This window comes from Zingiber officinale, chromosome 9B (genome assembly GCF_018446385.1).
Source record: "Zingiber officinale cultivar Zhangliang chromosome 9B, Zo_v1.1, whole genome shotgun sequence".
Taxonomy (NCBI): Eukaryota; Viridiplantae; Streptophyta; class Magnoliopsida; order Zingiberales; family Zingiberaceae; genus Zingiber; species Zingiber officinale.
Window position 1 is genome coordinate 6,849,955 of NC_056003.1, and position 12,155 is coordinate 6,862,109.

Genomic DNA, 12,155 nt, shown 5'->3' on the forward strand with positions numbered 1-12,155 from the left:
TCTAATTTAGCTTAAATTAACAGGAAGTAAGACATTCGCACTTATCATCCATGGTAATCTAGATATTCTGCTCTTATAATCCGGAGATAACCAGATCGGCTAGGATTAAGCTTCATAAATTTTCCAAACTCTCTAAATATAATATATTTTGAGTGAGATTTAAACTCTTATGGCCTAAAAAGTCCGCCTCATCTCTTATCATCGCACTATAGTCCTAGGCTGTGAATTATCATTATAATGTATATAGATAAGAACAAATTTAATGATCGAATCTAAGCAAGCCTAAGTCTCTGATACCACTATTAGGTTTTAAGCATGTTGAAGGCAGCAGCACAACAAGAAATAAAAATTCTCTTTGATCACCAGTCTAACATTAAAATCGATAAAAATAATCCAGTAAATTAGGCCACACAAATGTTTAATTTCTAATTTGTACATGCAATTAGAAAGCAGATATTTGCTCATTTATTGCATTTTTCTTCGTGACTTTATTTACAAAGGAGAATCCTATTGCAACCAATTAATAAACAGAGCTTAGCCCCCAAAGAATTGCATCTGTGTACCCTTGAACCACACTAATTATTTTTTTTCTGGTAAAAAAATAAAGAAGCAAAAAGTTGAACTTATTCTAACTTGATATGTTGAATATGGTGCAGAACCAACATTCAAGATATAGGAAGATCGACATCCCTGAGAGTGAAATGATGGGAATGATTTGTTTGATGACTTGCACATCAATAGTACAGTGTCCCTCCATGAGCAATCCAGTGAGCAAAGCTGGCAGAGAATTCACTGGCATTGGAACTTTCAGATGCTTGCCTTCCTTCGGCCTCACCAGCCTGTTCCCATTAAAATTTGACGTGGAATTTTACTTGATCTAATAACTATAAGATCGAATACTGAACTTTCATTGTAGAAGAAGAATCTAAGCTCATGTTAATTGTCAGCTTCAGTTTCCTAGTAAGTGTGATATAATGTACAAAACTAAAATTTGATGCTCCATGAGTTTTATGGTTTTGATAAATATAGACTACTCAAATTGGTTGAAACAATAAAATGCAGTAATTTTCAGGAAGTGCCCTTATTATGTAGTATCATTGAAAATCTAGGCACCCATTCTCTTTAAACTGTTAAAGTAAATTTCATGGAGACATTTATTGTGAATGAGAGGGAAACAAACCTCAATTTCAGCATCCTCTATGTTTAAACTGCTAATTTCCTCATTGATTGTTCCTTCGAGAACATTATCAGTGGAAACGTTTGCCATCGGTGAGTTGGTGATAGAGGATCTGCAACACAAGTAAAAAGTTGATAAACCACAAAATAAGCATTGACCGAGATGTCATGTAGAATGATGGCCACACTAACAAGCTTAGTATGCTTACATGGGTTAAATTATATGCTTTAATTTCAGTCTATGCCATGTTTGAAGGACTCACAATGATGAAAATGAAATTCTTTCTTAAACAAGGATATTACTAGGATTGATTGGCCAACACCCAACACAATCTTAAATCTTAATAGTTCATGAAATGAAATGAGTTGACAGCAAACATTAATTTTGTATGAGTTGCAGTAAATTTAGTCACTTAGGAAGCCAGCACCCTCAGATAATATTTTTATTTTTACTTTTCCTCTTTGAAATAAAGAAGGCATAAAAATTAGGCATGATTACCTGTCAAGGATAGAAGATTACCTGTCAAAGCCTTCATCATCACATGAATTGCCTGATGATGAAAGCCAATCGAAGTCAAGGAAGTTTGAATAGTTCAAGTCATAGAATCTATGTTTGCTGAAGCATATGTGTCCATTATCAGAAAGTATTTGCCTCCTGGCAATTGTTGACATGTACCTAATATAGAGAACAGGAGACTATCAAGCTTATGCAGGAGTTTGACACGCAATGGGAATGGTAACAAAATTAAGTTGTTTTAGTAGAATTTCAACTGCTATGCACTGCTGTTTCAGTAATCTGAATAAGTAACCAACAAAAGAAAAGACAAAAATAACTGTAGTTCAAGTAATTACCTCCTTGTCAGAAACCATAAACGGAATTTAAAATGAGTCCAAAATAGTATGTCTAGAGAAGCTCACCTGCAATATTGAATGTCGTTATCACAAGTTGAAATTTCAGGAGTGGAATCACAGAGACCCTTGACAACAGAATCTTGTTGTATTCTCGGAGGGAATGCAGAGGTAACAAGTTCAATTGATTCAGGATCACAGTTAGAGATGGGGATTTGGCTATCACATACAAAATTGCCATCTGATAGGGATCTCTTGATAAATGACCTGAAAAAAAAAAGAAACTGAATGTTAACTTGGGAAAGTGATCCTTAGAGTTTGTAAGATATTTTTCATAGATGTGCAAAGAGAAAAATAGCCAGTATATGCTTGTATTGGAAATAAGTATGATTTAAAATTAAAAGTATAAACGTTTAGTATCAATATCCAGTATATACTATCTACTGCGACGATGTGTGGCTATTATTTGCTTCTCTGTCATCCCGGTGACCGACTTGAGCTCCAAAACCCAACAAAGGATGACAAGCACATCTTTCTAATTATAGATATAAAAATTCTTGAGTGGTCTTAATTATACTTATGCTGTTGTAATTGTGTAACTAACTTTAATTAGAAATTGTACACGAAGTCAGAATTTAGCTCATGGGATATACCTAGTCTGTAGCTGTTCAAAGAAAATGCTAGACTAATACTGTCAAACCAGGTTAATGCAAATGCTTCCATCACCATTCTCCGCTTCCAAGAAAATGAGTTTTATTTCTCAATGAATCAAAGGAGAACTTGTCTTCTTCCCTCATTAACAAAAGCTTGTTATCTCGCCAATGAAATTGATCTTGTGCTATAACCCATTCCATTGGTGACTCATAGCACCATTAAAATTCTTATGGTGGTTTGTGGAAACTCCACAAATAGTTATCCTTTTTGAAGACCATGCAACTTTTGTATTAATCTTGCCCCTCCATTTTTTAATATTCTCCCTCCCAGAAAAAAACCACTCGCCAATATCCACTGTCCCGCTCTAGTACCAACAATCAAAACAAACTTTCTTCATCTCAACATATAGATCAGTTTTTTACCCTCCCATAAAGAAAAGATATTTGCAGAAAATGTTGCCTTCTTATCCCTCCCTTGCTGCCTAGACATTACTTGTTTCTCATTCTCAAAGTTTACTCTAGCACGGCAAATACCTATTCTCCATCTATGTGCAAATCCACTAGGAGACCTTCCCAAAAGAGATTCATAATACAAAAGGCATCTTCATTCATGCCCCTACCACCCCCTCCCTCTCTGAAGATGTTCACAAACTTATCTCCCCTCAGTTTATCTCCATCACATCTAACATCTATTCTCCTGCCATTAGAAATTTGTCCGTCCCTCTCTAATTTGTGTCTTTTCTTTCCACCATCCCCCAACTATCATTTTTGTCTATGCTCTTCCCTGCTCCAATCTGCTTTCCTTTACAATTAGATTCTTGAAGATGCCATCATCTAAAGTCTACTTCGCTATTTTCCCTCAACACATCTAGTGCATGAAGGTTGGATCAAGCTAAAAATTACATGGCCTAAGAAAAAACATAATTATTTTTTAGGGAAAAAATTTCTCTGAGTTTTTTTTTTTTGGCGGACCAGCACATATACCTTATGAAGAGTGACATTAAATGCTTCTCTGCCACATTATAAACTAACTTGGAACCCTGTTTGCAGTGGGCTAATTTTTCATAATCTCATCTGTTTTAATTCTATTTGTTTTTAAAATTAAAATTAGCTTTTAAAGACCACCAATGCCTATACCAGATTTCATGAAAAAGATTGAGGGTTACATTAGGCCTAGATGATCTGGGTTAGAAATGTCTAAACTCATAAAAAAGATAATTATAATTAGCTTTATTAGAAATAATTGAATAGGGAGTCAATCTACCAAGGGGCCAAAGTCCTAGAAATGTATTTAAAGCAACTCTATAAGAATTCTGAACAGATTAATTAACTATCCATGTGTTTTATATTTTACAGCGAAAATATCAGGCAAGTTTAATCTAAAACAATTCTTATTCTTTCTCCCTTATTCCTTTTCAAGAAGATTTGGAAGTCTCCTCAGTCCTCACAATGTATCCTAAAAGATAAATTGTTCTACTTCTATCATGTACCAAAGAATACTAGTTATCCTCACCAGTGGATATGAAGATCTAATACTGTGTCTTTAACAGTAGCCACAGCTTAGTTGTCATTTTCTTTGGATAAACACGTGTGAAAAGTCTAGTACTATCCATACACAATTCAAGAAAATCAACAAAATATGAATACCTTGTAATCTCATGACAATGTGTATTATGCCTTCCGATATTGTAATGTTGATCAGAACCCAGCTCCCAAAGTGCTGGTTTACCCTGGTGGGGTTGGAAATGACCCAAGAACCTACAAATTTCATACAGTTATCAGAATGAATCGAGACTGTTGCCCAGGAAGTCGTACTACAGGCAATATGTATACTTAAATATAAGCCACTGCAAGGAGCTTAAAGGTAATTTGTTGAAGAGAAACTAAGGACCTACAAGTTAATAGCATTTTGCTTCTCTGCATCCATATAGGCATTGTTATAGTATCGTTGTATTGTCCTCAACAACTCCTGAGACTGGGTTGCGGCCTTCCATTGACCTCTTCTTTCAGAAAATATCTGAACAGCATACAAAAAATAATATTTAAGAATTCAGTGGTGCTGCAAGCATATGAAATAATTTCATGCTACACAAAGGCTATGGAAAATGAATCTAGACTTTGTTTTCCTCATTCACCCGTATAATTTTCCCAAAAGCAGTGCTGACATTGTTAAACTAGGAAACTCCAGATACATCAAATTTAAAATAGCTAGGCTGAAAACAAACTAAACCTTTACCTATAGAAAAATGTGTTGGGGAAATACTTATACCAGAACTTCTCAAGGAATGAATCTGATTAGGCAAGTATTAACAAAAGATGTTGAAATTAGGCAGAGAAGGCTTATGCATTTTTCTAAGGAAATCAGTATATTACATGTAAAACCTGGAAAGAGGGGAATTAAATTTCAAAAATATCTAAGAAACATTGAAAAGAAATTATATAATAATATCTTTAAAAATATATATATCCCTCAAAGTATATATCATTTATCTGATGCATTTTAATACCTTGTTGTGAGCACCAGAACCACCATACTGCAGGGCAAGTGTGTCCCCCATTCTTTCATAGAGATCCATCATATCATCAGCTAAAGGGGAGTCCAAATTTACTTCTGGAACATCTATAAATCCCAAGGCATGAAGCTGATGGCCGAGTGCAGCCAAACCATAGGCATACTGTGCAACATTTGTTCTATCCAAGCAATCAATACAATTTGTTCTAAGGACGCCACTTTGCAGCCTTGGTGGTTTAGCCAAGTTGACTCTACACTCAACTTCATCTGCATAATAGTCACTGTGAGAAGTAGCGGGCTTATGTATTTCATTGGCTGAATTATCATCATCACATTTAGTTCTGTCCTCAAAGTATTCACTTTGAGAAATATCTGAGCTCTGCCCTTCATCTTTCCAGGATTTGTCATAAGAACCAATGGAAATTATTGGTACCCTGCATTGGTTATTGCATGACAATTTTCTAAAATCATGTCTCCTGTAGCATATCCCATAATATGGTAGTTAGCAGCAGTTTCAACCTCATAATTTTTTATATGATTTGAGATAATTAAAAAGGCTAGTGAACTTAAGTACGTACATTCTCAATCTAACATTTACCACTGCCATTTTGATTAAAGAATCTTAACAGCTTGACAATGTGTATTATAAATATGAAGAAAGATATCACCACTGCTTTACTCAGAAGAGGAGAAAACCAAAAGGAACAGTTTATAAGATAGTCATTAAATATACTGAAGCTATCGAAAAGGGAAATAATCAACATTGAGTCAGCCTTGTTGCTGGAATACTATATCCAAATCAATATATCTATTAAAAACAATATGCTACAGCTGGCATGCTTTGCCTGGGGTGTCAAAGAATTAAAAAATTGCATATCAGACCTATGGTACAAAGCAACTTGAGAAAGCCAACCTGTATAGCTTAAAGGTTAAAAGACTACTAACTTCAACTCATAAAATTATTTCACTAGTCTAATTTAAAAGTTACTTCATCCTTCTTGATCGGTCTTACAAACAAGCATACACTATTTGCAAATGATTGCTCCTGACATGGATCAAATATTAGATATTAAAGCTAAAAATAAATCAGAAAAAATCATATTTTTTTTATGAGTCTCACTAGCATTGTGTATTCCCAAGTGATCCCCCCTATTAAGCAATATTGTTACACAAATATATATTTACAGTTAATATTACTTTAATCTAAATTAAATAATAACACAAGGACTTCAAACCAAACTCCAAATTCACATGACGTTGAACTTCACCATTGTCATTCCAGACTATCAACACATTTAATTTCCAGTTCTTTTCAATATAACTTGTTAGATTGGGGCTATCTATTTTTTTAGTGATTCAAATTTTTGTGCTAACTGCTAGCAAATAATAAAAACTGAATGCTGAAAAACTGTGACGCTAATTGTGAAAGGAAAAGAGAAACCTAAATTAGCAATGATACAAACAGACAGCGAGCTAGAAAAAGATATCCTTACCCAATATCTAGCAGCAGATCAATATCTTGAATTTTCACAAAAGGTGGTAATTGGCAATAGAAAATTCCAGTTAGATTCAAGGCATACGCTGCCACTTTTCCTAACATTTCCAGCACGTTTTCACCTTTCCTAAATATATTTCAGTAGCCAATGATCAATTGAAACGTGAACAAGTCATGTAAACAAAGATAAAGGTCACAGATAATAACTCATTTCTTGCTCAAATGGTAAAAAAAAACCATAAAGAGACATTTGTTATACCAGCTACATACCTTCTAGATTGTTTTTGGATATCCCAATGCAAGAACTTCAAGCACTTTTCGCCAGGTAAATCTTTATTTATAAAATCAATTGCGTTACTGAACTCTTTTCGAAGCAAAGATTCTCGTGGCTTCTTTTCACGTGACTGATTGTGCGGAACAAACAAGTAGTGATATTACATGAGTACAAAAAATCTCTGACAATAATGGTGAACATATGTAGAGAAAATCGAAAAAAAAAAAACTTTCCTATTCACTAATGAACAGCAGAAATTCCCTACCTTAATCAAATTTAAAATAATAACAGGATTTCCATATCGCTTCACAAGATTTTCAAAGTGATGTCTGGTAGCTTCGAAGTTCTTGTCCTTCTTATGCACTAAAAAGAAGTGTTTCCGTATAAGTTACGTGTATAGTTTGACAAAGCTAATGCAAGAGTCAGGAACTTACAGATAATATCAGGCCTAACATTTAGCTTTGAAGCTTCCTGGGACCAGAAGAGGGGAATTGAACCTCGATTCTGAACAACTGAAGTTATTTCTGAAGACATCTGTTCGGCAATATCATCACATACAATCTGTTCTGTCTCAACATCGTTGGCTACTCTACCCTTCTCGTTAACACCACGTTTTAGGTACCTAATCCAGGACAAACTTAGTTACATTAAAGCATTGGCCAAAAAGACTATGGTCAGATTACATAACCCTTAAGTGAACAATTTTAGTATCTTGACAACATGCATCTGAAAGAGAAACAAGTCTTTGAAGCAAATACATCTTAATTAATCACCTGGTGCCTGCAAAGTGACGCGAGCGCCTGGCAATGAGTGTAAACTTAAAACTTTTGCCACAGACTGAAAGCCTAACCTGAAATCATACAGAAGCCAGAGTATGTTCTTACACAGTTAGAAATAATTCCTGATTGGGTGACAGAAAGATACTTGATAGGGACAAGGAACATTTTCTATTGGCCAAACATATGAAAAGGAAGCTGCAACTAAGCGAAAATGAAATTTTCAATTTTTTTTTGGCTAGCACCATAGTGAACAACCATATGTAGATATACAATCTATCAAGGAAATATATTAAAATGATTACTAATATAAAAAGGTCACCAGTCACCAGCAAGAGATGCAAATTTACAATTGAGGAATATAACCTAAACATCTAAAATCAAGAAACTACGCTAGATCATATTGTAGTTCACTCACAAATTTACAATTTGTTTTAATTTTCTGCGAACAGGTTGAATGATTTTAAATTAATTTTGAATTTAGGACTAAATTTTTTTTACCCATGAGAGTTTTGAATATGTAAATATATTCAAAATTTATTTTAAAATTTTAGTTATTGTTTTCAGGATTCAAAATTATTTGGTATTTTTGAGTAAATCAAGTTGATTTTTAAATTCCTAAAAAAAATTGAGTTAATTTCTCAATTCACTCAAGACGGTCAAAACTAATTTAAAATAATTTTTCAGAAATTATTGAAAGTTCAAAATCAAAACATATAAAATGATTTTGAAATTTTAAAATTAATTTATGTAAGAGCATTTAAAATTATTTAACATTTCATTGTTAATTCCTACAAAAATATGCATGAATTAAAATTGAACCCGAATTAAAGTCAATCCTACTTCAATCCATAATTATGTTTAAATCCAAACTGCATCCAATAAGATTACAACATCAATTTTAAAATAATAATAAACATCAAAATTTTCAAGTCAGATTCAAATTAACTTTCCTCTTCGTATCAAATTTAAACAATTTCAAATCAAATAATTAAAATTTTCAAATCCAAAATCTTTTTTGTCATGCTTAGTTCAAGATATAACAAACTTTCAAATAGGCTCTTAGCCTTTTCAAATCTATAAACCATGTTTAGTACCTCTACTTTAACTCTTAAATTATACTTTTAATTTCAAATTCTGATCTAAGCGTGGCGTGACAATATGAATATTAATGTTGACAAGATGAAATGTGAAAAGTACTCCAAATATGTCATAACAACTTCTGTGTATGTTTATGCTCATTTAAATCTTGATATCCTCTTATGCTCCTTTGGCCTTCTTTGATGCTTATTTATGAATCTTTAACCATATCTTAGTAGCCCTTATCTATGTTCACTTGAATTTCAAAATTTTGGGATGATCCTTTGCCCTTCGTTAGTGCTCATTACAATCTTAAACCTCAGCACACATTTTGATGGCTTCTGTATATGTTCACTCATACTTGAGATCCTAGATGATCTTTTGACTTTCACTAGTGCTGATTGAAATCTCGAACCTCTAACTATCTTGATGACCTCCCTTTATGTTTTACTAAATCTCAAGCTTTTAGGGTCCCTCGACCTTTACTAGTTCTATTTCCAATTTCAAACCTCTAAACACATCCTTTTTGTCTATCTTCACTCAAATCTTGAGTTTTTACGATTGTAGTCCCCAGGGCGTAGCACAACTGGGGGTGCATGGTTTCGTGGCCGAGAGGTCCAAGGTTCGATCCTCGGGTGTTATTACTGGGGTTAGCGTCCCGGCCATGCGGTTTCAGCTGTGTACCTGCATTTATTTCTTTCCATATCCGTGGGACCGGCTCTAGGGGGTTGCTGATGTGGCAGTTCCACTTTCTTTTTCTTTTTTTTTTTGAGTTTCTACGATTGTCCTTCGACCTTCACTAATGTTCATTAAATACGTTAACACATCTTAGTGACCTCTACCTATGTTTACTCAAACCTTGAGTTTTGGGAATGGATCTTTGGCTCTCATTAAAAATTTGACCCTTGAAAATGTCTTAATGACATTAGTTTATTTTCGTTCAAATCATAAGCCTCTAGGAAAGTGTTTCAACTTTCACAAATGCTCAATTTAAACTTTAATTTTTGAACATGTTCTTTGGCCTTTATTCACACAAGTTCTTCAATGGGGTGACAAGTAAAATTTAAAGAGAGAATGCATAGAGAAAAAAAAGCAGTTTTATTTTCATTATATGTTTTAATTTTAATTACTCATTAATTGAAGGCACTCTACTCTTTTAGAGATAATTAACAATGGTAGCTTTCATCTATGGAAAGCTATGAAACCATAAAATAATAAAACTCCTCTTAACAAGGTGAATTTGACAAGTTCACCTATTTGTATTTGTGGAACCTTAATACTGTATTCGCCAAATAAAATGATAAATTTTTACCTCAAAAAACCCTCTTACTAGGATTAGAATTTTTCTTAAAAACAATAAAAAAAAAGGTATTCCCTTCCCCCTCATCTCTTGATCCTCGCTCTCTCTATATATATATATGTGTCTCACTTGCGATAAGTCACCAAAGCTCTCCCTATGACCAAGATATCCACATGCAACACAAATCTAGAGTTGCACAAACCCAAGCTTCTACTGCACTCACAAGTCATGTGACTCTTGGATGTAGCAATCCTATGCCTTGGGTATTCATCCTTCAATTGACATCTTGATCATGATGGAAGCTGTCTTCCCTATTTCTAACCAGCTTCCATGTCAATCTTCCCCCCCCCCCCCCCCCCCCACCTGCCCCCACCCCAACACCACAACAATAGGTCACAGCCTTTAGAAGCTTTTTTGGCCTCCTTGATCCCTTTATATCACTCGAGCACCTCGTCAACTCAAGGCTTTGAAAGCAGAAAAGAATCAACTTATCATGGAGTGATAGAGGTTGAATAGGTTCTCCTAGAGGCCATCAGTAGATCCACCAGCCAACACATATTTAAGCACTAGTCCTATCCCCTCACATCTGTTCTTGCGATCAAAGCATTCTCTAAGCAAGAAGCCTAGGGTCTTGAACATATTGCAAGTTCTTGTGCAATATTTAACAAGTGTGAAAATAATCCAATGTGGTATGAGAATACTTAGGGGTACAAACGAATAGACCCGGTTTGCTAGCTTTTCAAGCCGGTTAGAAAAATATTTGATTTATATTTGAAATTATTGAATTCGAGCCGAATTCGAATATGTTTGATAATTTTTTTCGAGTTGAATTCGAATCCATAATATTTTGTTTGGTTGTTCATGAGCCGCTCTTGAGCCGAACTCAAATCAAATTCTAATAAATTTTACATAATTTTAATTTAAATATACTCAAATAAAGGTTCAAATAATTCGAACCGAATTCGTCATTTCGAATTATAGTTCGAATATGCTTGAATCAAGGTTTGAACAATTTGAATCGAACTCGAGCTCGAATTTTATTTCGAATCGAGGTTGAGCCAAAGCTATTTGTATTTTCGAGCTTCGAATATCATATATATTTTTCGAGCTCGAACTCAAATATTAATATTTTCATATTATTCGGTTCAATTAGATTAGTTTGCATCCCTAAGAATACTGACCTAACAGCTAAAGTACACCAGCGAACAACACTTCATCAACAGGAAGAGCAGTAGGTTCCCTGCTATGGTATTTCTTCCACCTGTTTAAGAGATAATGCAGATTGAAAAAGAAACGATTTAAAGATCTGAAAGCAATGATGGAACCAAGAGAAAAGGAGAAACGCCAAAAAAAAAAACCTTTGCTCACAACACAATCACCTACCTTTGCTCATTGTAAGGTCTACATAAGCACCCCCACTACCAACCTATGCTTGTGACCCAAAAGCCTATCAACAATCATACCTCACAAACACAAATGTCACTAGAAGCAACCTCTATTTGTAACATGACTACATATTTGCAACTGCACCTCACCTGGGGAGCTATATGCTCTATTAACTCATTTAAGTTCTGTTTCATGTAAGCTTAGGTGTTAATCTTTTATGTCTATGAGAGTTTCTCTAGTTTATATAATAAGGCAAAGATGATATCTTTGCTCCCACTTGACGGAGAGTGTCAGGGATCTAATTATAAATAGCATGTATTTATAAGGTTTAAAGCATAATATTACATTAATGAGTAAGTGCATAGTTAGAATAGACTATGAAGGGTAAGCAAGTCTAATGTTCCCCATTAACTTCTAGAATTGTAATCTACTTATATGCCTTATCTCATCACCATAATTCAGGTCACATCATTAAAGTCATTCTTAATTAGAATAATGAAATACAATCAATCGCTTGTTAGCTGTAGGTGTAGAATTGTTCATCTTGAATTAGGGAGCTCCAATAGCATCAAAAATCAGATGTTAAACAATTCAAGAGCACACAAAGGGCCATTTTTAGTGCTGCTGCTAGAGGTGATTTTCATCTGTGCTCGC

At 34.3% G+C, this 12,155-nt stretch overlaps 1 protein-coding gene across 4 annotated transcripts in view; it reads right to left on the reverse strand.

The window, feature by feature from the left end:
• Positions 1-368: 368 nt before the first annotated feature.
• Positions 369-12,155, reverse strand: part of LOC122023390 (phosphoinositide phosphatase SAC2-like) — a 37,586-nt gene continuing 25,799 nt past the window's right edge. For 2 of the 4 annotated variants that reach the window (XM_042581468.1, XM_042581467.1), the window contains exons 13-16: positions 2,095-2,292; positions 1,697-1,852; positions 1,181-1,289; positions 369-839 (exon numbers count right to left, since the gene is read on the reverse strand). In XM_042581468.1, the coding sequence (XP_042437402.1) occupies positions 735-839; positions 1,181-1,289; positions 1,697-1,852; positions 2,095-2,292 (568 nt within the window). In that variant the 3' untranslated portion in view covers positions 369-734. Of the gene's footprint in view, positions 840-1,180; positions 1,290-1,696; positions 1,853-2,094; positions 2,293-4,325; positions 4,437-4,573; positions 4,696-5,185; positions 5,667-6,683; positions 6,813-6,955; positions 7,090-7,224; positions 7,323-7,393; positions 7,582-7,732; positions 7,810-12,155 lie in introns of all 4 variants that reach the window. The other 2 variants (XM_042581469.1, XM_042581465.1) reach the window with 2 other exon arrangements.